This window comes from Geospiza fortis, unplaced genomic scaffold (assembly GCF_000277835.1).
Source record: "Geospiza fortis unplaced genomic scaffold, GeoFor_1.0 scaffold98, whole genome shotgun sequence".
Lineage (NCBI taxonomy): Eukaryota > Metazoa > Chordata > Aves > Passeriformes > Thraupidae > Geospiza > Geospiza fortis.
Window position 1 is genome coordinate 8,971,142 of NW_005054306.1, and position 26,939 is coordinate 8,998,080.

The following is a 26,939-nucleotide window of genomic DNA, read 5'->3' on the forward strand; positions in this document are numbered from 1 at the left end:
GGATCCCGCAGGGGCAGCGGGGGGCGGCCACGTGGGGCATGGCCGGGGGCTTCCCGGGCTCGGTGTCCACCTGCTGGGGTGGCGGGAAGGGGATGGGCCGCGGGGGAAGTCAATTTGGGCACCAGTCATCTTGCAGTGCAATGAAGGGCTGGCAAGTTGCTGCAGTGAGCATCATTGACAGTTCTAAGCACATATTTTAATAATTGCTACTTCATTTTTTTCCCTGAATGTGATTTTCAATAAAATGTTCTCAAATCATATCAATATCTTTGAGTAGTATTGAGTTAAACTCATTTGAGAGCTTCTTATTTTAAATGCTCGAGAAATAATGAAATGTCTTAAATATTTTACTGAAAATTATTTACCATTACCTTCAGCCAAAACTTCTCAAGGAGGGAAACAGGAGGCCTCAGTAGATTATGGCAGCTTTTCTTTATTTTTTTTCCGTTTTGTTTTGTTTTAGGATGGGATTTTTTTGTGATTATTTGGGGGAGTTTTTTGGTTTTTTCCTTTTTTTTTTTTTTTGGAAGAGAGATACTAAAGGCTTTATGAAGATTGATATTATCTACATTAAAAATGGTTTTTCTGCCTCATGCTTTTAATGAAGTATTTCCAAATCCATTGTTTATGTTTATCTGAAGTAAACATACCAATACCTGTGTAGGTATCCTTGTGTTATTTTTCTAATTAAAAACAATAAAAATAATTGTTTGAGATCCTCCAAGGCCGTTTCTAGAGGGGAAGGTCCACCCATCACAGTTGGTATTATTAGCAACCAGCAGTTCTTGTGGGGGGAGGTGTTGGGATTGCTTGTGATATGGGTGAGGAGTACCAAATGAAGCATTTGGAAGACTGCTGTATGCTCGAGTCATTGGCACTAGGAGCTGACAATCATGTTTAGCCATATAGTGAAGATTACAGGCTTAATGTCTGCGCAGCTTTGCTGTAAATGACTGTCAAGGCACAAAGAGCTCATGGATGTGTTTCCCAGATTTTCATGTGCTAGGCCTGGACAATGTCAAGGTGATGATAAAGTGAGGCATCATATGGAAGTTGTCTCTTGGTGTCACAGGTCACTGTAGTGTCACTTGGTTCAGCACCTTCAGTTCGTGAATTTCTCACACAGCATTGGCTAAAATAGTCTGTTCTTGCATTTCTTTTGCTTCCCCTTTTTCTTCCACTGATTGGTTCTCAGCAGGAGGTAGGTAGGCATTACTGGAAGTTTTAATCTCCCTGCCTTCCTCTCAGTGTTAAGGCCTAAGTCATCCAGTGGAGAGCCATTTGTAACATCCTGTTTCTGATGCTCCCTGCTGATTTGCTGGAACAAGCTGTTGTGGTTTAACCCCCACTGGTAACTGAGTACAGCTCAGCCACTTGCTCACTTCCCCACGCCCTGGTAGAGAAAGTAAAACTCGTGGGTTGAGGTAACCATTTAACACTGAAATGAAGTAAAGTATGTGATAACAGTAATAAAACAGAAAGAAACCACGAGAGAAACAAATGCCCAGTACAATTGCTTACCACCTGCGGGCCAGTACCCAGCCCATCTGAAAACAGCAGTTGGCCCTCCTGCTGGATAGCTCCCCCCGTTAATATATTGGGCACAATGTTCTCTGGTATGGAATATCCCTTTGCCCAGTTTGGGTCAGCTGTCCTGGCCATGCACCCTCCCAGCTTCTTGTGTGCCTGCTTGCTGGCAGTGCTTGGGAAGCTGAAAAGACCTTGACTTAGGGTAAGCGCTGCTCAGCCACAACTAAAACTTCAACTTACTATCAACATTATTCTCTCGCTGAATCCAAAACTCAGCACTCTGCCAGCTACTAAGAAGAAAATTATTTCTATCCTAGCTGAAACAAGGACACCTGCCTTTGGACGAGGACCTTCATATGGTCTTACAGCTGGTTCTTTAAGCTTCTTGGGATCACAGAGCTGCTGGCATTTGAGGATAAGAGAAGTGACTCACTAAACTAAAAAGGCCTCTTAAGAAGATTCAGGAAAAGTGTTGACATTTGTTGAAGATAAGACTTTTTATTAACTACAGGGTGAGAGTATTGTGGATGTGTAGACAAAACCTAAACCATTCTGAAGTAGGTAATTTGCATTCTGCCAATTACTTGCCCTGTAGTTTAAATGGAGTGCAGTCATTGAAGAACAAAGAGCTGATCCTTCTATTTTAGTTAAAGCCTCTGGATTAAATAAATGATCAGTCTTCCCTCACAATTGGCATTCCAGAAAAGGAATCTTGCTTTAGGTGACTACCTTTTTGGTAACTCCAAAACCCAGTGGACACTCTCACCTCTTTGACAGCTTTATCTGCCCTACAGATCCTATCAAACAAATCATGCTTTTAACCTGAAAAGCAGATGGGACTGTCAGCTGGTTGTTGGTATTTTTTTTTCTTGCTCAGATTCTTTGTTAAGATTCCTTACCAGGGCTTCAAAACTACATTCAAAATTGATAGTATTGTCCTGTAGTGAAACTGTGATCATTGCTGGTAAACAATTTCATATCTTCAAGCAGTGTGTAGCAGTAGAGATCTTTGCCTTCAGATACAGGTAATGATGTAAATTGATAGTACTCAGTTGCTTTGCAACTGCAAGGTCTGTGCCCTTTTTGTTTTGGAAAATCGTCGGCAAGCAGATCAGTAATGTACTTCGTGCACAAAGGAAACATTCCAATCTGGTGATTAATTCTAAAAGCCCAGTGTGTTTTCTGCTATGGTTTTTAAGTAGCTTAATGTGTCTCTCTCATTTTAGAATGGAAAGAGTTTCTTGGTGTTGAATGAGCAGAGATTCGCAAAAGAGATTCTTCCCAAGTACTTCAAGCATAACAACATGGCAAGCTTTGTCAGACAGTTAAACATGTGTAAGTTCCTGAATTTTTGCATTCTAGCACAGTTCTAAATCCTATACATAAAAGTAAAGTTATAATTTCCTTTGAGCAGGTGCTTTGTGTTCTCTGCAATTAGGATACTGTCTTATCCTGGAAATTGGTAACAGGATAGTTGGGACAGCATACTTTGACTTTCTTAATGTGGGTTTTGAGGTTTTTCTTTTGTTTTTTTTAAAGATGGCTTCCGCAAAGTCGTCCACGTTGATTCTGGAATCGTCAAACTGGAGCGAGATGGTCCAGTAGAGTTTCGGCATGCATATTTTAGGCAGGGCCGGGAGGACTTGCTGGAACACATTAAAAGGAAGGTTAGTGAAAATTCAGTATGTGGAAAAGCTGTACTGTTCAGTATTGATGAATAGCTAAGTTCATGTCAAGTTTAACTGCAGGATTGTGAGTGCAAATAAGTTCAGACTTTATGGAAACAAACTTCCCTTCTTTCATTTGTATCTTGAGCTTGTTAAAGATATTTTGGGGGATTTGACAAGGTTTTTTTATGTACTTTGCTGTCATTGTAGTAAAGTTTCACAGGTGGCAAAAAAGCGTGAGTTATGTAATATGACAGTTTGCAAATGAGTATTAGAAGCGCAGAGCATGCTTTGACTTTACCATCAGCAATGTAAGAAACTGCTTGTTTATGTAGCTTGTTTCAGAACAAAGCTACTGTAAGCATTAGACTGGACCCCCAAGAGAATGGGGTAAACTTATAAACACATTTGTTATGCTTCTGAAACGTGCTCTGCTGCTGTTACTGACTCAAGTGCATATAGATGGCAAATAGAAATATGGCAAATGAAACTGGATGTCATGGTTAACTCCAGCCAGCAGCTCAGCCTCACGCAGCTACTTGCTCACTATCCCCATGTCAGGATGTGGAAGTGAATTGGGAGAGTAAAAGTGAGAAGACTCATGGGTTGAGATGAAGGCAGTTTAATAAATAAAGCAAAAGCTACACACACAAGCAAAGCCAAACTGGGAATTCATTTACCACTCCCCATGGGTGGGCAGGTGTTCAGCCATCCCCAGGAAAGCAGGGCCCCCTCGCATGTAATGGTGACTTGGGAAGACAAATGCCATCATTCTGAACATTCCCCCCATTTCCTTCTTCTGTCCCTCAGTTTTATGTCATGCTAAGCATGACACCATATAGTATGGAATGCTCCTTTGCTGAGGTAGGGATAACTCTCCCAGCTGTGTGTGTGCCCTCTCAATTTTTTGTGCAGCCCCAGCCAACTGGCTGGTAGAGTGAGGTGAGAAGCAGAAAAGCCCTTGACTCCATGTGTAAGCACTGCTCAGCAGTAACAAAAACATCTTTGTATTTCCAGCACTGCAGCACAACTGCACAAGTGCAAAACAGAGCCCTGTATTTGCTCCTATGAAGAAAATTACCCCATGCCAGCCAAAACCAGCATAGGGTGATGTACTTGTTATCACCAGGTTATTGTGATGCGGTTATGATGAATTAGAGCACTTGGGAAAATGCCTAAAGAGTCAGGAATGTACACAAATATTTGTAACAACTAAAGCTAATGTGGTGACAGCTGTGTTTCTGGTTTGGGGTTTTTTTGGATACTTGGTGTATTGTTAAATTAAGGGCATATTTTGTCAGCATTAGGTAGAAAATATGTTTGACCACCAGAAGAGAATAATAGTTAAGCATGACTTAAAGGAAGTGTTGTTTCTGGATTGTGATCTTTAAAAGGTTTCTTCTTCGAGACCTGAAGAAAACAAGATCCGTCAGGAAGATCTCTCTAAAATAATATGCAGTGCTCAAAAGGTGCAAATTAAGCAAACAACTATTGAATCTCAGTTGTCTCTTTTGAAGAGGTAAGTTGCTTCATCAGTATCTGATCCTTAATGCTGAGTAATTGTGATACTAGATACTGGACAAAGACGTAATTCTAGGTGTCTGTTGATTTCTGGTTGCCTAATTCCAGTTACTGCTTTAGGAACATAAATTTCCATAGAAAAATTGCTTTAAAATGGAACTTTTTGATGTTATTAAAAGTTACAGGCAATGTTAGTGTTTGCAGAGCTGTCTAGTAGTAGGCAATTAAATAACACCTTTAATAATAGTTCCATATAGATGTTGAGTCTGAATATTTAAATCAGCTCTTCGTATAAAGTATGCTGGTTTTTGTCTTCAAGTTTGAAATAGTTACTGTATTTGTTTTGAGGCAGAGTTTGGTTTGTGCAGTTTGCATATAATACTTCTGTAGGACAATTAATGTCTATGCTCATTGTTTTTATTTTCCTGTTGTTTTTGTCCTCATGCCCCACTGTTTAAAATTGTGGAAGAGTTAATACCCATGAAAAAGTGTTTAGAAAATCTAATTTGGAAATTCATTAGTTACCTTATTGACAAAGAAACAGTATTGAAAATCCAAATGTAAATAGTTTTTGTAGAATTTCATTACTGCCTGCTTAGAAATTAGGATTTATTCTCAGCAGTGAGATATGTGTCACAAATTACTTAATCCTTTAGAATATGTAGATACAGACTAGATACATAAGCATAAGGTCATGCACTGTAAGTCACATCACCTCAGTAGAAACTATTAGTTTCTATTTCTTCTTCTAGAAGATGGTTTCATGACTGTACCTCTGTGCCAGAGGTCACCAATTAGTTCAGGTTTTAAGAAGTAAATTCTCTCGTTTCTAGACTTCAGTTCTAGTGACTTGAGTGGTACAATATTCAGAGGCAAACTTCTTTTGCTTAAGGCGTAGTCTTTGTTAGAATCTGGCCAGTCTAGAGTAAAAATCACATTTGCCCTTTTGAAATCTTGGGCGAATTTAAGTTGAAAAGAAACTCAGAAGGCCATCAGGTCCAAACTGCTGCCCAGAGCAGGGCTGGCTTTGACTGAAATGACAGCCAGTTGCTCATTAGCTGAGAGTTTGTAGAGATGAGAACATAGGGGTTGGTCTTTGACATCCATATTGTCATCCCATCAGTTTAAAGTGAATGAGTTAGAAACTGGAGCTAAATCAGAAGACCTGGTCCTACAAAACATATTGAGAAAGCTAGTGAAAAAGCTGAGAAAGTTCAGAATCCCTCAATTCTGCTGTTAATTTGGTGATGGAACTGTACTCTTAAATTGTATGTTGGACATAGGAGCACTTCGAGTAGTACCCTTCATCACTGCATATGAGCTGCTGTTTCTGAAAACTTAGTTTAAGGTTTCCTAAAACCCCATACACCAGTGGAGTTTGCTTCTTTGTGTTGAAAATTAAACTACAAAAGAGAGGAGGGTGGTATGTTGTCTACCCATATTCATTGAAGCTTTTGGTACTCATTATCTACCTCTTAACAAGACATACACTGTGGAAGCAAAAAGGCCCATGGTTACAGTAGGGTAGTTTTTACACTGTCTCAGTAATTGGAGTCCTGTGAGTACTGGAAGAACCAAGGTTTCTAAACTGGCAGTGTTTAGAAAACTGCTACCTCTGACATGCTCCTGTTATTTTTTATCACCTAACATGCCTGTTTTGCTGGAGCTAATAGAGGTAACTGGTAAATGCTGATAGTTAATTTTTAAATGGTGAATTCATGGGTAATGATTATTGCCAAATTTGGGATTTTTTTTCCTTTAAAGCAGATGGAAATTCTCTGCAGGCTATTTGTTGTGTTTCGGTCTTGGTTTCACAGTTACTTTCCAAGGCCGCTTGCTGCCTGTGTGACACTCCCACACCAACCCCCAATCTAGAAACACATTTCAAAGAGTTTTAATGAAGCCAACTGATCTTTAACAGAAATTAAATACTAGTTTTAGTGTGACTTTTAAATCATCATTTTTAAACAGAGAGAATGAATCCCTTTGGAGGGAAGTGTCAGAACTGAGAGCAAAACACTTGCAACAGCAGCAAGTTATACGAAAGGTAAGGCTTCATTCAAGGTGTCACGTGTGCTTGAGTGAGTGCTTCTGAAGTAGGAATGCTTTGTCCTGTTACCTTGCTTTGCCCTTACTCAGCTTTTTATAATGTCAGATCTCTCTTTAATAGAAAAAACAGCAGGGTGGTATATGACGAACAAACCCTAGTAATACAAACATTCAGGGTATTTTATTGCATAAGCAGAAAATAAGGCCAAAGTCTTGTAAATATTTTCGAAGAAAGAGGCTCAAAAACATCCTACATCCATTATTAAGTTACCCTTAATATGGTCCATCCATTTTTTATTACTTTGGGAATCAGATGTCTAATTCTCTGTCAGCTGCTTGGGAGAAACTTTCTCACTGTAAGAATTACAAGATTCTGTATTTAAAGTTCACTGCTGCCCCACTTAACTGACCTACTGACTGCCTAGTTACCAGAGGAATAGATAATTGAGTGGAATCTATTGATAATATATTAACTTAGATTATTTAACAGATTTATGATCTACCAAAACTGATATAAATGCATAGAGTTTATAGATCTCTTTTTTTAACATACGAGAAAGGGCATCACTGCAAGTAGCCTTGTAGCAGAGACTTACTGATTTTTTTCCCAGTTTCTTCAAGCCAGATACATACTTTAAAGCCTTAGATTTAAAGCATAAGAAAAGGAAGGCTAACATTTCAGAAGCAATGACAGCTGATGAATACTGTTAATTGTACATGTACTTTTTTTTCTGAATCTGTCAAAAATGCCTTTCACCAGAACCAGTATTTACAGATTCAGGTTATGTATATGGTCCACATCCCTATATGCCCTTTGTCATTGCTAATTAAATTTTTTTTAATCATTTGAGTTGCTGCATGTCTTTGTGTCTTGTATGATGTTGTATAAAAGCTGGCTCTTATCACCTGCTATGTGAAAAGTCTTTAACAATTGAGTAACTATTTAGATATTATCAGCACTGGTTTATACCTTGATTTTTAGGTTTTCTGAACAGCTTTATATAAAAGTTATTATGCAAAGAAGGTGTTTTGCTGCTTATGTATAGGTGTTATTATTGGTGTCTTTTGCTATAAGATGCCTTGGTATTTATGTGAAACAATTACAAAGTGAAGCAACCAACAGTAGTGTTCTCTCCCTTACAGATTGTACAATTCATTGTTACCTTGGTGCAGAATAACCAACTAGTGAGCCTAAAACGTAAGAGGTAAATATGGTCTTGAAAACTTTCTGTCCACTTGATAAACTGACAGGCCTTGTTGACTAATTACCAAAGAGGTGGGTTTGAGATGACTGCCTTACTTTGCTCTTTTTGATGTAGGCCTCTACTTCTGAACACGAATGGACCTACAAAGTCGAATGTATTTCAGAAAATTGTGAAAGAACCAGCTGACAGTAGCCACCATGTAAGTTTTCTATCATGGGTACTCTGTCTGGATGGAGTGCAGGTGGGCAGATGGATCAAATTCATTGTCCTATGGAGACTATAACACAGCTGTGTACTGAGAGCTGTCAGCTTGTACAAGTGATAGCTGTGTTGTTTCCTTTCAGAAGCTGAAGGGGTTGATAATTACCATTCACTTTCCAATATAAGCATGTATAAACCAGCTACCTGTGTATTAAATACATGATTGTGCTGAAAGCAGTTTGCTTTTAAGAGTGGTGCTATTAGAAATAGCATGTATAATGTTGCATTGTTATCTCGGGAATGTGGCATCCCTGGCCCCATACAGGGACAAGGGCCCAGTGTGCTGCTTTGCAAGGCAGTATCCAACCCAGCAAAATCATGTCATGTTCCTGTTACATTTGAATGAGTCACACCACTGAAAGTTGTTTTCAGCTGTCCAGATAGTAATTGGTGAGGAAATTGTTAAAACAAGTTCTGTAGTGTGGCACTAGAATTAGTAGCTTTATAACAAAGTACTGTTTAAACAGCAGTCACTGTTTTAATATTTTTAGTTCTAATATCTGACAGTGCTATATAATTTTATTTCTACACCTGTAGTATTTACCAATTCTTTTCCCTGCAGCTGTTATTCTCCGGCTTGTTTGTTTACTTGTATGGCTTTTTCTATTAAACATAGATCTATACAAACAGCTTATAATCTCCAAGGTGTAGAAAAGCTCTTAGACTTCATTAGATGTGAAGCATTTTAAGATGATAACTGTCAAAATGCTGAAGCTCATTGTCCCTCTGCCCTGACTCTTTTTAAAATAATTCTCAGGTACCTCTCAACAGAAATGAGGGCTTAAAACAAAGGGAACAGATTTCAGATGACATTGTTATTTATGATGTCACTGAAGATGTGGGTGAGGAAGAACATCCCATGGCTGATGAAGAAAATCTTCCTGTTACACCAGAAACAAGTGAAGATACCACTTCAGATTCTTCCAAGTAAGAAGATTCTTCCAAGTATCAACATGTGTGTGTTGATAAATGACTTTGTGTTGTATAACATGCACTAATTCAGATGTCTTAGATAATTTTTTTTAGTGAAGTGGTTAGAATTATTCAGCACTCCTGCACATATGGCAACTTCATCTGTGAAATTCACACTAGCTTTTGACTTACTGACCTCTGGATTTGTTCCAAAATAGTTAATTGGCTGTTGGAGTTTTAATATCAGGAGGATAGATAGAAACTGGTGAAAGCAGTCTGTATTATTGCGTAATAGTTAAATATACTAAAGCCAGAGTAAGAGAAGTCTTCTTTACTTTTTGGTTATGTGTACAGATAGGAACAACTTCCCTTGTTTTTCCAGGTTTTTGTGGAAAAAAATTTACATGCGGTGTTTGTCAGGTTTTGGTGTGGTCCTTGCATTAAGCCAGTTAATTTCAGGGTTCTGGGTTTTTTACAGTCCAGTTGTTTTTTGTAATTGTGTTCCTTCCTGTCTGTATGCCAGTGCTACAGAAGTTCTTCATCTTTCAGCTACAAGCAAGTTGAAACTTGTTCCAAAACCCAGTCCAAGGATTTAGATGCAACTCTCTTCTTGAGTAGCATTGGAGTGATAGGGCCTGTATTATGCCTCAGTGAAAAAAAAATTAATATTTGTAGCTTATACTTGAATTGGCATGATTGTTCTTGCTCAGCTGATGCCTGGGAATGCATTCTCTGATAGAAAAGCTTCATGAAAAAAAGGCTGTGATAGAGAGGCAACATAACTAACAGCTTCTTAAGGGTGAAGAACCAGAATAGGCATGAAAGCAAATCATTTGAGGCTCGCTCTTGGTTTTCAGGTTTTGTTCCTGGTATGCATAATAAGGTTAACTACAAACCTGTTGACTGGGATGCTTTGTTGTGGGTGCTCCAGAGTTGATGCTGTTCAACAGGAAATAGTCAAAATATATACTGTCTGTCTGGCTTGATGACCTTGTATGATTTGGTACATATTTCACATTTAAATGCAAGCTTATGGTGGTTCTAATGACAAAAGTGCCAGTGTTCTATAGCTCTTTAGCAGTTGGTTACTGTAGTCTGGCACAAGAGTGTCTGCTAACTGTGCTGCTTAATTGTATTGATCATTACAGAGCTGTATCAATGGAAGATAAAGATTTCGAGTATCTTGTTGTGTTTAGTATTAAAAAACAGTAGAAAAGTTTATTTTCTGATAGTAGCTTGACTAAAGTGAGAGGTAACTAAACCTGTGGAATAATACCCATTTAAATGTGTATGAAATGCTGTAATTAATTTATCTCACATTACAGCTGTAGCTGTAGCTACCATTCTCCCGATATTGTAATTGTGGAAGATGATAATGAAGATGAATATGCCCCTGTAATTCAAGGGGATAAAAACACTGAATCAGTTGCTGTCCCAGGTAATCATCCAGCCAGCCATGTCAGTGACAGCACAAGCCCACTCATGTCAAGTGCTGTACAGCTGAATAACCAGTCAACTTTAACTGCAGAAGACCCAGTCTCTGTGATGGATTCCATACTCAATGAAAATGGAGTAATTTCACAGAATATAAATCTTCTTGGAAAGTAAGTAGTCTGGTTTTTTGTTTTTTCTAGTATTAGAACTGATTATTTGACTGAAGTAGAAAGAACTGAATAGCAGTTTCTACTGAGAACTTTAAACCTACAGGCTACTGATATTCCAGCCAGTTTCCGAAGATTCTTCTATTTTAAGTATTTTAAGATGCGACCTCTGATTTTAATGGTTAAGTGAGTGAGTTGAGATGTTTAATCTGGCAGTGTAATGTTGTGGAGATTGTTTAAATCGTCAGGATTTATTTTTGTCATTCCTGCAGGTGGATTAGACCCATTAGGGCTATGCAAGAATTGCATCTCTGCCAGTGTCATGTAATAGTGTTATGTTGATGTGATTCCTGTGATACCTATTCCAGAGCACCTGTCTGCTGACTTGGGTTCTCTTCTTAAGAGGCTAAAAGTCTTCATTTTCCAGAGGTCATTTCTTGTGAAAGACTTAGTTCATTCTAGTTCTGGTAAAGATTTTTAGATGCATGTAGTACATCTGTGTAAAGCTTACTTAAGGATTTCTCTTACTTTATTAAGGGATACAGCAATAAAATACTGTTTGCCTTCTAGAGTTGAACTTCTGGATTATCTGGACAGTATCGACTGCAGTTTAGAGGACTTCCAGGCTATGTTGTCAGGACGACAGTTCAGCATAGATCCAGATCTCCTGGTTGATGTAATTTTGACTTAAAATTAAGTATTTTCATAATAGGCTATAGGAAACATTTGTGTGTATTGTTGCTGTTTAATATGGATTTAAATCACAAATCATCTTTTTTTCCTTCCCTTTACAAAGCAAAGTTATAAATATTTATGAGTTTCTGGAGCACTGTTATAAGTCTTAATGCTACACCACTGCTCAAGTGAATGCTTAAGTTTCTTACTGAACAGTGGCTTTCTTAATGAAATAATGATGATATTTGTTGTGATGTGAACTTAGATGTCAAGTCAGTTAATACTCTTGCTTGGAAATAACCCAGCACATTATCTTTGGTCTTCTCAATGAACTGGGGTTAAAAAGAACCTTCCTCCCTGTTGCAAGACTGTGTTGCTGGCTGGTAGCAGGGTGTTGTCTGCCATGACTCACACGTCCCCTCTGAAGTGCTGCTCCCTGTCCATTTGTTCCTTAAGCCTAACCTGTGCCCCGGTGCATGAGTTACTGGGTCCTGGTGACATGTGGCTGGTGAACCTGCTGGAGTGCTGTTGGTCCCCCTCCCACTTCACTGAGATCTCTCTTAAAAGCACCTCTGCTCTCCACTTACTGATGGCTCCTTCCAGCTTGGTTGTCACTTGCAATTTCATCCAGCTTGCAGACAGAATTATCCATGCAGCAGTGTCAGTAGAAATTGGTGTTTTAAGACTGCAGCAAACCATGTTAGATGCCATACAGTTGTTTCTTTTGTGATCAGGGTTCATGGAATTCCACATAGTCTCCAGTCCTCATAGAGGGTGGAATAAGTACAGGGGTTTTTCTCACACATACAGAAGCAATGGTCTTGTATTCTTAATAGCAACACTGAGATACCTAAAACTTGGATGTCTTTTGTCTTATTCAGCTTTTTACAAGTTCTGTGCAGATGAATCCCACAGATCATGATCATATCACTAATACCAAAGTAAGTCTTAAATCCATTGCTCAACACATGCACTAGTGAGAGATGCAAAATTCACTCATCTTTTGCTGTTCTTTACTGGAATCATGGCACTTTGTGCTCTGGCTTTTAAGACTTGCATGAGAATAGGAAGACTGCAGCCAAGTTCACCCTGTTGGGCTTTAAACAGCAAAGGAAAAAGCACCCTAATTAATTAGCAATGCCCTTTAAAACTTGTATTACCTCTACATTATATCAGTCTCTTGACTTTTGTATCCCCGAGATTTTTTTATTTGCAAACATGGTATGCACTTCTATCAGAATGGTTTCATCTGTATTGTCTGGTGGGAAGAGAAACCAGTAATAAGCAGTGAAGCAAAGATGTAGCACTTTGAATTTTTCCAGTTCATTTAAAGCATTAGTTTTGGTTCTCGCTTTGTAGCCTGTGTTTCCATTTCATGTTTTCTCAGCCAAGGTGTGCTAGTGTGGGTAATACTGATTATGCCACTGCATCTTATCACAAAATATTTGTCATAGTCGTTCAGCTGTTATCCAGTGGCATTGGAACAGGTTTTAAAAGTGTATTTTAAAAGTTTGCTTTTGTTCCCAGGTGGAGACAAAGGGAAAAGAAGCTAACAAGAATAATGCTGGTCCAGCAGCTTCACAGGAAACACAAGGTATTAAGCCTAGATCAGGTTAGTTGTAGTCATCTATTGAAACATTTCCACAGTTGAGCATTACTCTAAAAGCCATCTCAGTTATTTGCTCCTTATCTGATTTTATGTTATGTTGACAAATAACCAAAACATAATACTTAGTGTATTTGCTTTTTAGATTTTTGTCTCTGCACTAGATGCAGGGAAACTGATATTTTGCAGGTGAATCTGAACTAATAATGTTATGCATGAACGTAACAATTCTTTAAAAACACAAACACCTATCTTTTTTAGTAATTATTTAAATAAATCTTTAAATAAATACTGTGGGTTGGATTTTTTTTTACTTCTGCATATAGAAAGGCATATGAATTGATATTCTGAGCATTTTCTTCCCCACAGATAAGCAGCTGATACACTACACTGCGTTTCCACTCCTTGCATTCCTTGATGGGAATCCAGGCTCTGCTGTTGAGAGTGGGGGCTTCACAGCTGAAACTCCTTCCACTGTTGAAAAATCCCTGGAAGGGGTAGAGCTCCTGGAGAGCAGCCTGGATCCCCAGCCCACCCAGAGCAAACTGGTGCGTCTGGAGCCACTGACGGAGGCAGAGGCAAGTGAGGCCACGCTGTTCTACCTGTGCGAACTTGCCCCAGCACCCATGGACACAGACATGTCCTTCCTGGATAACTGATGTGAGGGAGGCTCTGTATATAGTCATGAAGATGAACTATTTATTTAGAATATTGTTTGGTATGAGAGTTTTTTGTACATCACTGTTTTATGTAACCAGATATGTGGAATTTGAAGTACCTTTCCTATCTTATACAAGCAGTTGTTTAGCTATGGAGTTAGACAAGCCACCAGGCAGGCACAGCTGGTACTGCTGAGCCAGGCTCCTGCTGCACTGCTGTGAACACTTGGTGTTGCCCACATTGCTAGTATGCAAGTAACCAACACTTGTCAATAGTGAGCTTTGGTTTATGGTTTCTTATACTTCTTGTCTTACATATGATGACATAAACTAGTAGCATATGGTTAGGGAACACTGACTTCCTGTATTTTGGGGTTTTTATTTTTTACATTTTGTTTAACACACATGAGGCTTTTTTGGGGTGGGGGGACCAGGACGTGATGTAGGCTTTTTTTTTCCCTGCTTCAACTGGGAACAAAGTGCCTGTACCTTGCTAAGTCTTGGTTCTGCCTTACTTTCACTTCAGTGGAAGTGCTCGCACATAGCACAAACTGGGGAAAAGTTCTTGACAGCTGCCAGGCCCCATGACTGCATGAGTACTTTTAACTTGGACCATCTATGCTGACAAAATAAATGTTACTTAAGTGTGATACTTGTCAAAAGTTTGTCTCTTATTCTGTGTGCCAGGTGGTTATGGATTTAACAGCATCTTATTTTCCTGTCATGATAGCTGTGCAAGGTCTGCTGTGCACAGTTCCTGTACTGAAAATAGTTTCAGTATCCCTAGCCTGACAGGTTTATTGATAAGCCTCCAAAAGAAGGGAGAAAACTGGGTTTCAGTAACTTCATACATGCAACCCAAAAACCACATTCCCCAACTCTGGCAGTGGATCCAAGGTTTTTTCCAAAGGAGTAATCTTATACAAGGAGCTGAATCCATAGCCAGAGCAGTCTGCTCATTTTCTGAATTCAGCAACTTGTTCTTTGCTACAGGACTCAGGAACTTTGTTACAGGATGCAGTAGAAGCAGTGTTCAGGTGTTTTACCCAAATTTAAACAGGTGTAATTCCAGTGAGGTGGCAGCAGTTGATGAAGCAAGAATGCAGTTCCAGGTGCAAGGCATGTTAGTGTTTGCTGGGACATGGCTGCCAAGGGCATTGAACTGTCAGAGAACTTCACCCAGGGAGTTACATGTGACCTCCCAAAAGAGCAGGGACTCTCAGGTGTGCTCTGCAGCACCGTTGGCTCTTCTCAGAACCTGACAGTGCTACAAAGCATCCCCAGAAGAGAGGATGAGGTTACACAAACCCTTGCAATAGCCACATCTGGCAGCAGCATGAGACATCAAAAGTCATGGGACATCCTCATCCAAATTTATTTATTAATAAGACAACAACATATTCCAAATTATTACAAGCCTCTACTAATCTTTCCATTACTGTCTCAAGTTTGACTTGACATGTCAGATTTTTTGCAGTCAATGTCAGTGTTCAGGTGCAGAATTAAAATAAAACCTTAGAGAATAGCAACAGGAAGTCACAGTTACAAACACCACAGAAAGGGATGAGCATGACATCTGCTGCAGGCTCCAGGGTCACTCCCAGTCAGGCTGCTCTAGGCTCAAGTTGTAGCAAGTAACAGAGAAATTATGCAGCTTATGTACTTCAGTTACAAAGCAGCAAGCACAAAAGCATTTTAAGATTTCGTAACTGCACAGGAACTATGCCTAGGATTTAGACTTTCTAGGCTCAAGTCCATCTCTGGCATTGGACAACAAGAAAAATACCTAATACAGTAACAGATTTCAAGATTCAGAGCCCCAAATATTTTAAGAAACCCTTCAGTTGAAGCCTCAGTAAATGCAAACCTCCTCCTTCAGTTATTGTAACTTCAGTGCTCCTTTTTCTCCACTTTTTTTAAACCACAATACTCAATTCCTCCAAAGGGCTTACACAGCTTTTACCACTCGGCTCCTTGCAAACTTCTTGATTGTAGCTTAGCCAAGAAAGTGGCACACAAAACAGCAATAAATTACAGCACAGCTATTCTACTTAAACTACTTAAAAAAACCAGTAATACTATGTAGATGCACATTGTAAACAGGTGCCTTAAAAACATGCTTCTGAGCATCTGCTACACCAGGGTATTCTCCCCAGGGTGCCTGTCCTCCTGTGTGCAGTGGGACACACTGGACTGGCTCCTCTGCAGCTCCAGGTGCAAGTTTCCTCCCTCACATCTGTGCTGAAGGTACTGCTGCCCTCGGCCTGGGAAAAGTCAGGCTGGTAGTGCCAAAGTGCTGCAAGATGGCCAGTGAACCCACACGTGCTCCACTTTGAGTCTAATAACACTTACTCAAGGCTTACTTTGGAATCAAGGCAACAGGGATCATCAAAGGCAGACCCTTCTTCACTTGCAAAGCCTGACCTAGCACTGTTTAAGTACCCTAATTAACACTTGCACTTCTTTTCCTACAACCATTTAATGCAATTGAGGGGAAAAAACATACTTCCAAAAGCTCTTGATCTTACATCTCGCTCCCAAAGCACTCAAAGTAGGAGTAATCCTCTGAAAACCATCGTTACAGCAATGACCATTGAGCTCAGCTAGAAAAGTCATTTACTGAAATGACAAGACATGATTCAAGGTAATCATGCAGGATAAAGCAGGGAATACTACCTGGACAGCACACACACATGTATTTACACCCGCACTACTACCCGGAATACTGTTTGTTTCAGGGACACGTGGCCGCTAGCACAGCCTCCCTCCAGAGCAGCACAGCTCAGTCGAAGTCACGGTTGGTGAGAACCAGTGGAGCCACCAGAGTCCACACATACAGCACGATGCCAATCCAGCTGGAAGAGATCTTCACCCACACCGACGGCCACTTGCTGGTCATTGTCTCATAGGAAGAATCCGGACTGTGAACCAAGGAAAAGGATCATTTGCTATTTTTTTTCAATATAACATTCTTGTGTTCTAAGCCACCCTTCAACACTGTTTTCACAGGAGATCATTCTCCTGTGAAATGATCTCACAGGAGATCATTCTCAATTCACACATCAAAGGACCCTTCTCCCAGGCAGTTCACACCAGTCTGTACAAGAACACCACTTGTAAGTAGGTGTCACAGGAGGTGGAAAAACAACAACAGCACAAAAAATACTCAGTATGAGAAGCTGCCAAAAGGCAGAAATAATCACAAGGAAAATCTAACAAGTCTGCAGAAAGGCAGTAAATGGATAGCACTTAGAGACAAAAAGAATGTATTTTGCCTTGCCAACTACTGTTGCAATATGACACGAACGACACTCACACGCTGAGATGTCCAAGGCAAAAAAGAGCCATGTTTATTTCCCAACCTCGATATTTATAGAATTCCCAAAGTGACCATGGATTGGAGGATGAAATTGCCACCTCTCCAACCACACTGGTCAAACCAACAGTCCATCAATTCTCTCCTCCTCCAGAAAGGAATGCAAAGCAATCATCATTTACATGAAAAGTGCACGAGAAACTCCATTACAAAAATGTAAACACCAGAAGGCTTAGAAGAACTTTAGAAGAACAGGGCAACACACCACCTAGAGAAACTGATCATCTTGATGTCATACTGGACCCAAGTAGGGCCACAAATCAATTTCAGAGCAGAACTATCTATTAAGAGTTATTTCTGAATGAAGTACCTTTTAGTGTTGCTTTTTCAATACAAATTGTTCTTTGCCAAGTAACTAGAGACCTTAAGCTGTACTTTTTAATTCTGAAGAACATCTGATCTAGCTGTTAGCAACAGTTCACACACAGGAGGACTATTTTATTGTGAAGATTTTTTCCAAGGATCAGACAACATAATTTCCTTCCACCAAGCCCTGTCAGAGAATGGCTGTGGTTGGAAGAGACCACTGAAGGTTCTCAAGTCCAGCTCCACTGTTCCAGCAGGGACACCTAAATCCAGCTGCCCCAGACAGCTTTGGAGTGCCTCCAAGCATGGAAACTCCACAACTTCCCCTGGCAACCTGTGCCAGTGCTCAGTCACCCTAGCAATTTTTCCTGATGTTCAGAGGGAACCACCTGTGTCTCAGTTTGTGTCTTTTGCCTCTGGCTGTGTCACTGGACACCACTGAGAAGTCCTGGCTCCATCCTCTTTGCACACCTGATTCAGGTGTTTATCTACATTGGTGAGACACCCTTTGGGTCTTCTCTTCGCTGAACAGTCCCAGTTCTGTTCTCTCAGCACTTGCGAACAAGGTTGGCTACAGTTTTCAGATACACCACCCTTGAGAAGGCCCACTCTCGACCTACATTCCTGAGCATGCAACTTATGCCTCCTTGTCCAGCAAGAGATGGCCTCTTGTATGCTCATTATCAGCACAAAGCTGAACAGTCCCAGTTCTCTCAGCACTTGCGAACAAGGTTGGCTACAGTTTTCAGATACACCACCCTTGAGAAGGCCCACTCTCGACCTACATTCCTGAGCATGCAACTTATGCCTCCTTGTCCAGCAAGAGATGGCCTCTTGTATGCTCATTATCAGCACAACATCTAATCAAACATAAATACCTGTACCAGTTGGTCAGTGTCATCATGATATACAGTGATGCCAGGAAAAGCATGAAGTGGAAGAAGGAGTAACTGTATGTAACTCCATCCCTCTCATTATCTATAGCTCGGTGAACATCATCTCCATCATCAAGGGAGCCATCACTCCTGGGCATTCCATCCTCTATCAGTGTTGATTCATCACTGGTCAGCATCAGCTTGTTAACTTGGCTGTTGTTGGATGTCCGGATGCTGGATATGACAGGAAAGGACATGGTACAGATACCCAAATAAATACAATTTCATATCCAACAATAAGAAGTGATACAAATGAATGTATTTTTTTAAAGGATTCTTACCTGGAATAGAGAACACACAGCAGAAACAAAACCAGTCCTACAATCCCTTGTGCATCCCACCACTGCACTACCTGACCTTGGGTTGGAATGGTGGTGCTGTTGTAACCAATGATGCTCAGGAGACTGGGGTTACAGCGCCTGTCTGTGAGGGAAATTGCATTAGAACTTACATAAAACAAGAACAGGACAAATATTTAATAGCACATTTCCATGCTGAATGCACAGAAATAGAAATGAACGTCGTGACTGTGACAGTCTTTAAGTGAAATTTGAATTTAATTTTAGCCTACTGAATCTCTCTAGAGCAGGGAAATGACAGTATATGGCATAAAAATCTGTGTCTTTGAGCAGATAAAAGGCTTCTGAACTTATGTAAGATATGCATCAACTGCTTTACTAGTCCATCTGACATTAGATGCAACAAAACAGAAATTTCTGCATAATAAACTTCAGAAATTCTACTGCTAGAAAACAAGTTTGACAAACATATTCTATAGACAGGGTACCCAAGTCACCCCAGGATTGGAAAACAATGCCAGTATGTCAGTTTTTTATTATGAGTGGTTCCCAACGCATAGCATCCACAGGGTAACACTGATGAAACAGCTGAAAGTAGTAGACAATCTTATTTTCCCATAATCACTGCCTGAATTAGATGACTCATGTATTCCATAACACAGAAGCACAGAAGATTGTCCACAGCTAAGACAAAAGGGTCAGAGACCCAATTAAAACCACTAAAATCAATATCTGGTGATTTATTTTAATCATCATAATTTCTGCACTTATTTATTTTTAGAGACATTCAACTGTTTCCAGTCACAATAAACACTGACAACATTTATTAATACTTGTTATAAATCCTCAGGTTGGAAAAATATAATCAGTAGCACCTTGGTCACCTAAGAAACATGAAACCTGGTAGGGAGATGAAACTCCTAGACTCCTCAGGGGAGATGCACTGATCTGCAAAATCTAAGCTTTAGAATACTGCAGTTCTGCCAGTAAAGAACAGAAATTACATGCCGTACAAACAGGGGGAAAAGACCCGATCTTAGCATGCTGGTTGCAGAGGGGGCAGAGCTCAGAGATGTACGGGCAAGGCCATGTTGCTATTTTATACATCCCACATTATTGCTGGGAGCTTGGCTTTGGGGGGAGGAAAAGGTGAGCACACCCTGGAATAAGTGGCACACTGCTTCCCTCTCCCCCTCAAGGGAGCTTGCCTGGACTAGCCATGCACACCCTGCCCTCCCTCCCTGCTGCCCATCCCTTCCTATCCCTCAGGAGTGGGCTCCTAGCAGCACATGTAGCTGAGCCTTTAACACATGCACATTCTGTTACCCTACTCTAATGCTGCCCTGCAAAAGAGGTGGAAGTACAATTTGTTGCTGAACTGGTTACCCAAAAAGCTCCACATTGCTACTACACTTACCTGGCTCATTGGTCATGGCTGACCAAGTCAAATACATTGTGTAAATTGTGATCACTGAAGACTGCAGCAAACCAGACCTTGGCTGAGATTCCTACACAAGGAAGTCACAGAACAGGGAAGTTAGGCAATCAAAAGTTGCAGGGACAATTATATTGTGGTAACACAGGAGGCAACAGATTTAAAACTGTACCTGAATCCTTGGCAGAATTGACATTACAGAAGCACCAATGCACAGGAGCATATTAACACTGATAAATGTCTTGTTTTCAGAACAACCTTCTGGATGAGTGTAATAAACATAAAACAAGACAATAGCTACTAGAGACAGTAGATAGTTGACAGCTGTAGCTGAGAGGAGAGCTGTGAAGAAACAAAAACATAGTTAAACTAGTTAATAACAGAGACTACTATGATTGGAATAATACTGCATGATTACCAAGTGTGGGATACAATATACAACAAGAGTTCTGGGCACTGAAATGTAAAAGAAGTTCTCAAATAGCCTGTGAAGAAACAATACATGGGAATCCTGAGGCCATGCTTGATTCTCCAACACCCTAACAGTAACCAGGAAGAGCAAGGAGGATAAAGGAACATAGCTGTACTGGACACACTTTGGCTAACAGCTTAAAAAAGAAACTGAAGAAATACTTCTCCAACAGAGGCTAAAACAAGATCTAATGTCCAAATTATGTCTTAGTAACAACACTAAATAGAAAAGTGGCCACTGAATGAAGACAGGCCATGCTGTCTTTTGAAACATCTAAATTATCAAATCTGAAACACTTTATTAAAATATCATATCTCCAGTGAGATGACTTTACTCTCCCCTTCACTACCATGACTTTTCACTCAGCATGTACCTTCAAAGAATGACTGACTGGCAACCAGAAAATACATTTTTTTGAGATGATTCTACTCAACATGAAGCACACTAACAGGTTACTTTGTTTTCAATCAGCACTAAAGGGATAGCAAAACCTCTGTCTGCAAAAAAAAAACCCAAAAAACCTCCAAAAAAGCTGCAGGCGCCACTTGTGATATCACGATGCACAGAAAGCTCCACCTGAACATGAGGAAGAATTTCTTTATTTTGTGTATGACGGCACACTGGAATAGATTGCCCAGAGAGGTTGTAGAGTCTCCCTCACTGGAGATACTCAAGAACAATCCTGTGCCATGTGTGCTCCAGGATGACTCTGCTTGAGCTAGGAGGCTGCATCAGATGAGCTGCTGTGGTCCCTTCCAACCTCACCCATTCTGTGATTCTGTGAAACTCACGCCTTGCTCCCAGGAACAGATCTTATTATTCAGAGGCTGCTGCACCTCTCCCTGCTTCCCCTTAGTTTACTTGACAACAGAAGGACATCAATGGAGCTGAACTACACATCTGAGAAAATGATACTCGTGCATGAGACAGCCCTTTCTCCATTGGTAAAAGGAACTATTCAGTAAGCAACTTATTTAACATAATGCACATTAAATTAAATTTAAAACTTGACTGTAGTACAGTCCCTCCTTACCTGCATACCAGCATCTTGAGTTTCCTTCCTCCATTTTTTCAACCCAAGATTCATTCCAGGAATGGGCAAAGTCAATAAGCAAGACCAGCTGAATAAGAATAAAGCAGAATGCTCCAGCCATACCTACATAAAACCACACTAGAAGAGAAGTAAAACAAAATCAGTTAAAAACCATAGGTGATTTATCTCCCATCATAGTGTCCCTAAACACAGAGAAGCACTACAGTTACACAGCTACAATTAAAACTGTATGACATCAGCATGCACTTTATTTAAAACTAAGTATGATTGCACCATGATACAGAGGAAGACAATATTCCCTCACCAGTTGTAAATGGTCCCTCTGGGATGAAGAAAGCTCCAACACTAATGGCAAGTGCCGTTGCAAATTTAAAGAACCAAAATCTAAAGGGAAATAAAATAAAATAAGGCAACTGTTAAGTCTGGTCTAACTCATACATAAAATACACATCTTTAAGTTGTTTTTTTTTTAATTTGCTCATTCTTAACTTGCCTCACTTAAAGCAGGATAAAAATTTTATCTGCCCAAGACTTTTGCCCTCTAAAAAATTATGCTTAAACTGTGCTAGACTGATACAGAGTTTGACATGCTTGCAGAGGTATCTTCTTACTTGTGAATTCCAAATTAGACCAATTGTGAGCTGCTTTTTTTCTTCCTAAGAATGTTTTAAACCAGAGCAGTGAGATTGTTGGATTGTCTGCATATCAGAAAAATGGGTTAAAAAAATCCCTTCGTACTTCTAGTATCAAAGATCTGATTGTGTCTACAATGACATAAAATATTATGTTGGAGTTCCCTACCAGTCTTGGTTCACTTCCTACATGAGAGAAATATACAAAAGTCTCGATTCTTCCCAGCCAGCTTCATATTCTTTAGGCCTACAGCTGATGAGGATTTATCACAAAAACAAAAGCAAATAATTTATCCTGCATAGAAAAGATGCAATCAAGTTCCAAGTCCCTACTTCAGGGCAGTGTCATTGGAATTTTTCTTCCAGTAAAATATATGAACTCACAGACCATCAAAAGAGATGAGGTGTTTCCAGAAAGCATACAAGGGAATATCCTTCACCAAAGATACACCAAACTCATCCCAAATACTGACTGTATAAATATACCCTGTATAGAGAACTTCAAACTGTTATGCCAACAAAACTGTAAGGAGGAAAAGACTATTTTTTCTGATCCCAGTGACAGGCAGCTCCAAAAACAGGCATGATGCCATCTACATGCACTTCAAAACTGAATATAACAGCACAAAGATATGCACCACACCCCCACCATGTCAAACACTTGTCAGTTTTTCAAGTTTTCTATCCAGTCCCATTTCTTCCCATACTTTGAACAAGTTTAATCTCTCCTGCTGGCTGTTACAATCAAGTGATGGATACCAGAAGAACAAATTCCAGTTGTGTGGAGAGGAACTATGTGAGATAACAGAAGTGCAGAATACAGAACAAAATGGACTCATTCCCTGGGGTATAGAGAAGTGACAAAATCTAATGAAAGTTGAATTAAATTGTATCACTTATAGTGCAATACAAACTCCACTAAAAGTAGTTTTAGAATGCACTTTTTTAAATCAATGTCATTCTCAATTATAGAAATGGGTTCAAGTTTATATATATTTAATCTCTAATTCTGGACTTTTTAAAGGATCTTACTGCTCTACCCCATTCTACAACTGCAAACAATAGTCATCTGAAGTAACACCTAAAGCTGCTGTGCATTCTGTACAAGCCAGCAATTATCTCATAGATACATTATAATTGATATTTTTCTATTGTCATCAAAAACCTGAGGCAAGAAACCATTCTGACTGCCATTAAAAAAGCAGAGAAGGTGAACATTGGCACCAGATGTATTACTGGGCTTAACTTGCATGCAAGCATGAAAAAGTTAGTACACATATATGCAAAAACCTGATATTCTGAACATTTCAAATCACTGACAAAAAGATTATATCTCAAAATATTACTGAACATACAGACAATTTCAAAAATCAGAAGCCATAATGCTTTTCATAAAGCTCACTGTAATGCATATTATTGAAGCAACGAGTTATTACAGAAGTATTGAAAGTAATATTATTAAATATTTCCTTTTATCCCAGTGCTGATGTTAGATTGGCTAAGAAGAGCAAACTGCTATGGGTTGCATAAACAGTACCTAAATTTGTATTGGAGAGCACAGCTCCAAATAAGGCTATCAAGAAGATCCCAAACACTTTAGAAAAAATTGAGGTAAAAAACATTCCTCATCATATAAAATCACCATGTGCCTTTTTCTGAAAAAGAACCAAAAAACAACAGAGCTCTGATACAGAATGTAGCTGAACCATTTTCTTTTTGCTTGCAACAAGCATGTTCTCCTGAACAAAGCAGGAAGGAGGGAAAGGCTGAACTGAGTTACTCTTGCTAACATACCTTAATACTGTATTCTTTTTCTTTTCCAAAAAAACCCAAAAGTAAACAAAGCAATATTCTGCTCAGTCTTAATTATTTTCCCCTACAGAAATAATTTGAAGCTTTTTCTGTTTTTATGTTAGACATGTTTAATCCTACTATACTGAATATAAAAGCAGTCTAAGCAGTCTAAGCAATCACTGTGATCACCAAGATTAGGCACCATAAATGGTTTTAGGCTTTTTAGCATCATGTCCTCTTACAAATATTTACATTTCCTTGGTTCAAGGAGCTACACTAGACATAGGCAGAACCTGGATGAAAACCACCACTTGTGTCAATACACAAGCAGAAATTCCACTATATTCTTCCATCTGATAATCTTAACTAAAATGAAATACAAACGAAAATCCACTGAGAAGCTCAAAAACTAGATCCATAACTCATTTCTTTTTGCAGAGAGGCAACTGAGAAGATAGGAGAAAGAGAAAAGATACATTTTTATACATCTATATTGATATATATGTGTAACTGCTACAAACTTTAAAATAAAACTGCTCAGAAAAGAACAAAAATTCTTACAAACTTCAAAGTTAAGAGGAATATAATTCAGATGAGGCTCTTAAATATTTTTATTTCTTGAAAAAATCCTTGTGGAATGAAACAAAAATTAATCACTAACTCATCTCAGCATCATTTCTGCATCTTACCCATTGTGCACCGCTGCTCTGGGGTCATTGCTGCTCTTCACTTTGATCATCAGCAAGGAGAAGAGAAGGAAGAACATGGCCATGCCGAAGCACACACGGTACACGGCCTTGTAGCCAACCAGGACATCACAGTTCACGTGGCCCTGCACACCAGGAATACTTGTACCCAACCCTCCATCACAAAATCCAGGAATCTGTGATAAATACAAGGCACATCAGTCATCATTAAAAGACTTCCTGTCAGTAAATGAATATTAATAAATTTCCAATACTCAATTCATTAATATTGTAACATTATGTAACTATTAACACTGTTAGAAAATATTATATTGAAGGACTGCATCATTAGCTGCAGTCCAACTAGAATATCAAACACATGCTAGATGAAAAAAAACCTGCATAGGCAGAATAAAATAAAATAAATCTTTTCATAAAATAGTTTGGGTTGGAGAAGACCTTTAAAGCTCACCTAGACTAACCCCTCTGCCATGGGCAAGGATGTCTTCAACTACATCAAGTTGCTCAAGATCCCATCCCACCTGACCTTGAATGTTTCCATGAGTGGGACAGGGATCTTATTAACAGGTTTTTTATGTTATTAGCAATTTCAGAACTTCTCAAAGAAATGCAGTTTTCCCTTGCTGATCTGAATCAAGAGATAACTAAAGATCTGTGAACTGGTAAATTTGACTTGACAGTTACTATCAGGCTTATGACATAGCTAGGAGGTGTCAGCCTGCTGACATCTCTTTAAAACAGACACGGCCTTTCCCAAAAAAGTACCATCACTATAAATTAGGTGTATCCATAATTTCCATACGAAACAGCTGAGAACAGTCTCTCCAGTCACTACCAGGAAATGAGCAACATCTTTCAGAAGTCAAACCATATTCCAGAAGGCTGTAATTTTCTTTCCTAGGTGACTAACATGGCTCTCACTGAAGCTCTAACATGGTAACTATACCAACCTACAATACACATTTACAGATGAATAATTTGGGGAAAAAAAACATGAAAATCATGCTTACCCAAAGCTACTATCTACTGAAAAAAAACTAAAGACTGCAAAACAGAACTGAAGTACATGCAACCCATGTTCAGTGACCCTGTACGCTCTACGGTAACTCACGTTACCATTCTCCAGTTTTATATTGCATCTTCATATAGCTAATAAACAGTAAGATCCTACAAACACTTCATAATTCCCTGGGTGGAAAACAGGCTATTATGATGAGTGAAAAATATTTTTGTTACAAACTGCAGACTTTAAAATAGAATTTTAACTAGTACAGCACAACAAAACTAGAAGACATCTTAGAGTGTGGTTATTTTTTTTAATCGCAACCACAATAAAAATCAATTAAGTGCCATAAATACAAGCATCTCAATAATACCTTATTTGGAACTACACATACATAAATTTCTTGTTGGATGCAAAATTTTATTTTTTCTGCTCTGAGCACTTAAAGAAGAGGCTTTACCTCAAAAGCGTGCTTTTCATCTATAGAGGGATCTTCCCACAACTTCTCTGACTCACAAACAAATGAATGGTGCCTGTGAAGCACAGCTGGTAGCAAAATGACATATTTCCAAATAAAATCCATGCTTTTCAAGATGTCAATTACTATGATTTGTGACATTTGTTCTACCAAAAATGCTAGCAATAAATAACCTGACCTTCTTCAGCTGCTCTTCCATGCCTGGTATTAGCATCACACAGGCAACGCTCACGCCAAGAAGTAAAAAGAAGGCATAAATCAGCCGAGTTATGGTGGAGTTGTTTCCACTGGGGCAGCATCGGCACAGCAGGCACGGGGCACTTCCACACAAACATGGTATCTGACAAAAAGACAGAACATGAATTATTTAAAAAGCTTTGGATTACTAGATTTCAATATTTAATCAGGCTGTGCAGATCATCAGGTATGATGGAAAATTACTCATCCATTGTGCATCCCACCACGCGTGCAGACTAAGTCACTGCAACATGCTACAGAGCCACCAAACAACAGCGCTTCCCGATGTGACACTGCACAGTGAAATTAGTGATTTCTAACACTTCTCAATGATTAGAAGTAATCATTTAGCCATTCAGAAGAAATAAAGACTGGATTCAGGCTCATTTGTTCTCTTGAATTTTATTTCATTTCAGCCAAATGACATGCAAGGAATGCTTTTGTTAGCAATTACATCCTCCCTTCCACAGCTGCAGAGATTAAACAAACACACCACAGGAAAAAGATACGAGCACAACTGTTATG

General features: G+C 39.3%; 2 protein-coding genes across 5 annotated transcripts; one reads left to right on the plus strand and one right to left on the minus strand.

The window, feature by feature from the left end:
• The first annotated feature begins 2,697 nt into the window (after positions 1 to 2,697).
• Positions 2,698 to 14,336, plus strand: HSF2 (heat shock transcription factor 2). 4 transcript variants are annotated; one of them, XM_031066733.1, is made up of 12 exons: positions 2,699 to 2,865; positions 3,070 to 3,197; positions 4,592 to 4,716; positions 6,690 to 6,765; positions 7,911 to 7,972; positions 8,087 to 8,171; positions 8,991 to 9,160; positions 10,471 to 10,749; positions 11,317 to 11,422; positions 12,303 to 12,362; positions 12,949 to 13,033; positions 13,397 to 14,336. In XM_031066733.1, exons 1-12 carry the CDS (start codon positions 2,835 to 2,837, stop codon positions 13,684 to 13,686), a joined length of 1,497 nt encoding a protein of 498 aa, XP_030922593.1. In that variant the 5' UTR covers positions 2,699 to 2,834; the 3' UTR covers positions 13,687 to 14,336. The 4 variants fall into 4 exon arrangements, with proteins under 4 accessions (XP_030922594.1, XP_030922593.1, XP_030922595.1 ...); XM_005418456.2 differs by having other exon boundaries at positions 2,713 to 2,865; positions 12,949 to 13,015; XM_031066734.1 differs by lacking the exon at positions 12,303 to 12,362 and having other exon boundaries at positions 2,698 to 2,865.
• Positions 14,337 to 15,037: 701 nt separating this feature from the next.
• SERINC1 (serine incorporator 1) lies at positions 15,038 to 26,529 on the minus strand. The gene is made up of 9 exons (XM_005418457.3): positions 26,356 to 26,529; positions 24,679 to 24,872; positions 21,868 to 21,947; positions 21,543 to 21,680; positions 20,210 to 20,379; positions 20,020 to 20,110; positions 18,585 to 18,726; positions 18,247 to 18,477; positions 15,038 to 16,607 (listed from the first exon to the last, which is right to left on the minus strand). Exons 1-9 carry the CDS (start codon positions 26,389 to 26,391, stop codon positions 16,469 to 16,471), a joined length of 1,221 nt encoding a protein of 406 aa, XP_005418514.1. The 5' UTR covers positions 26,392 to 26,529; the 3' UTR covers positions 15,038 to 16,468.
• Positions 26,530 to 26,939: the final 410 nt, after the last annotated feature.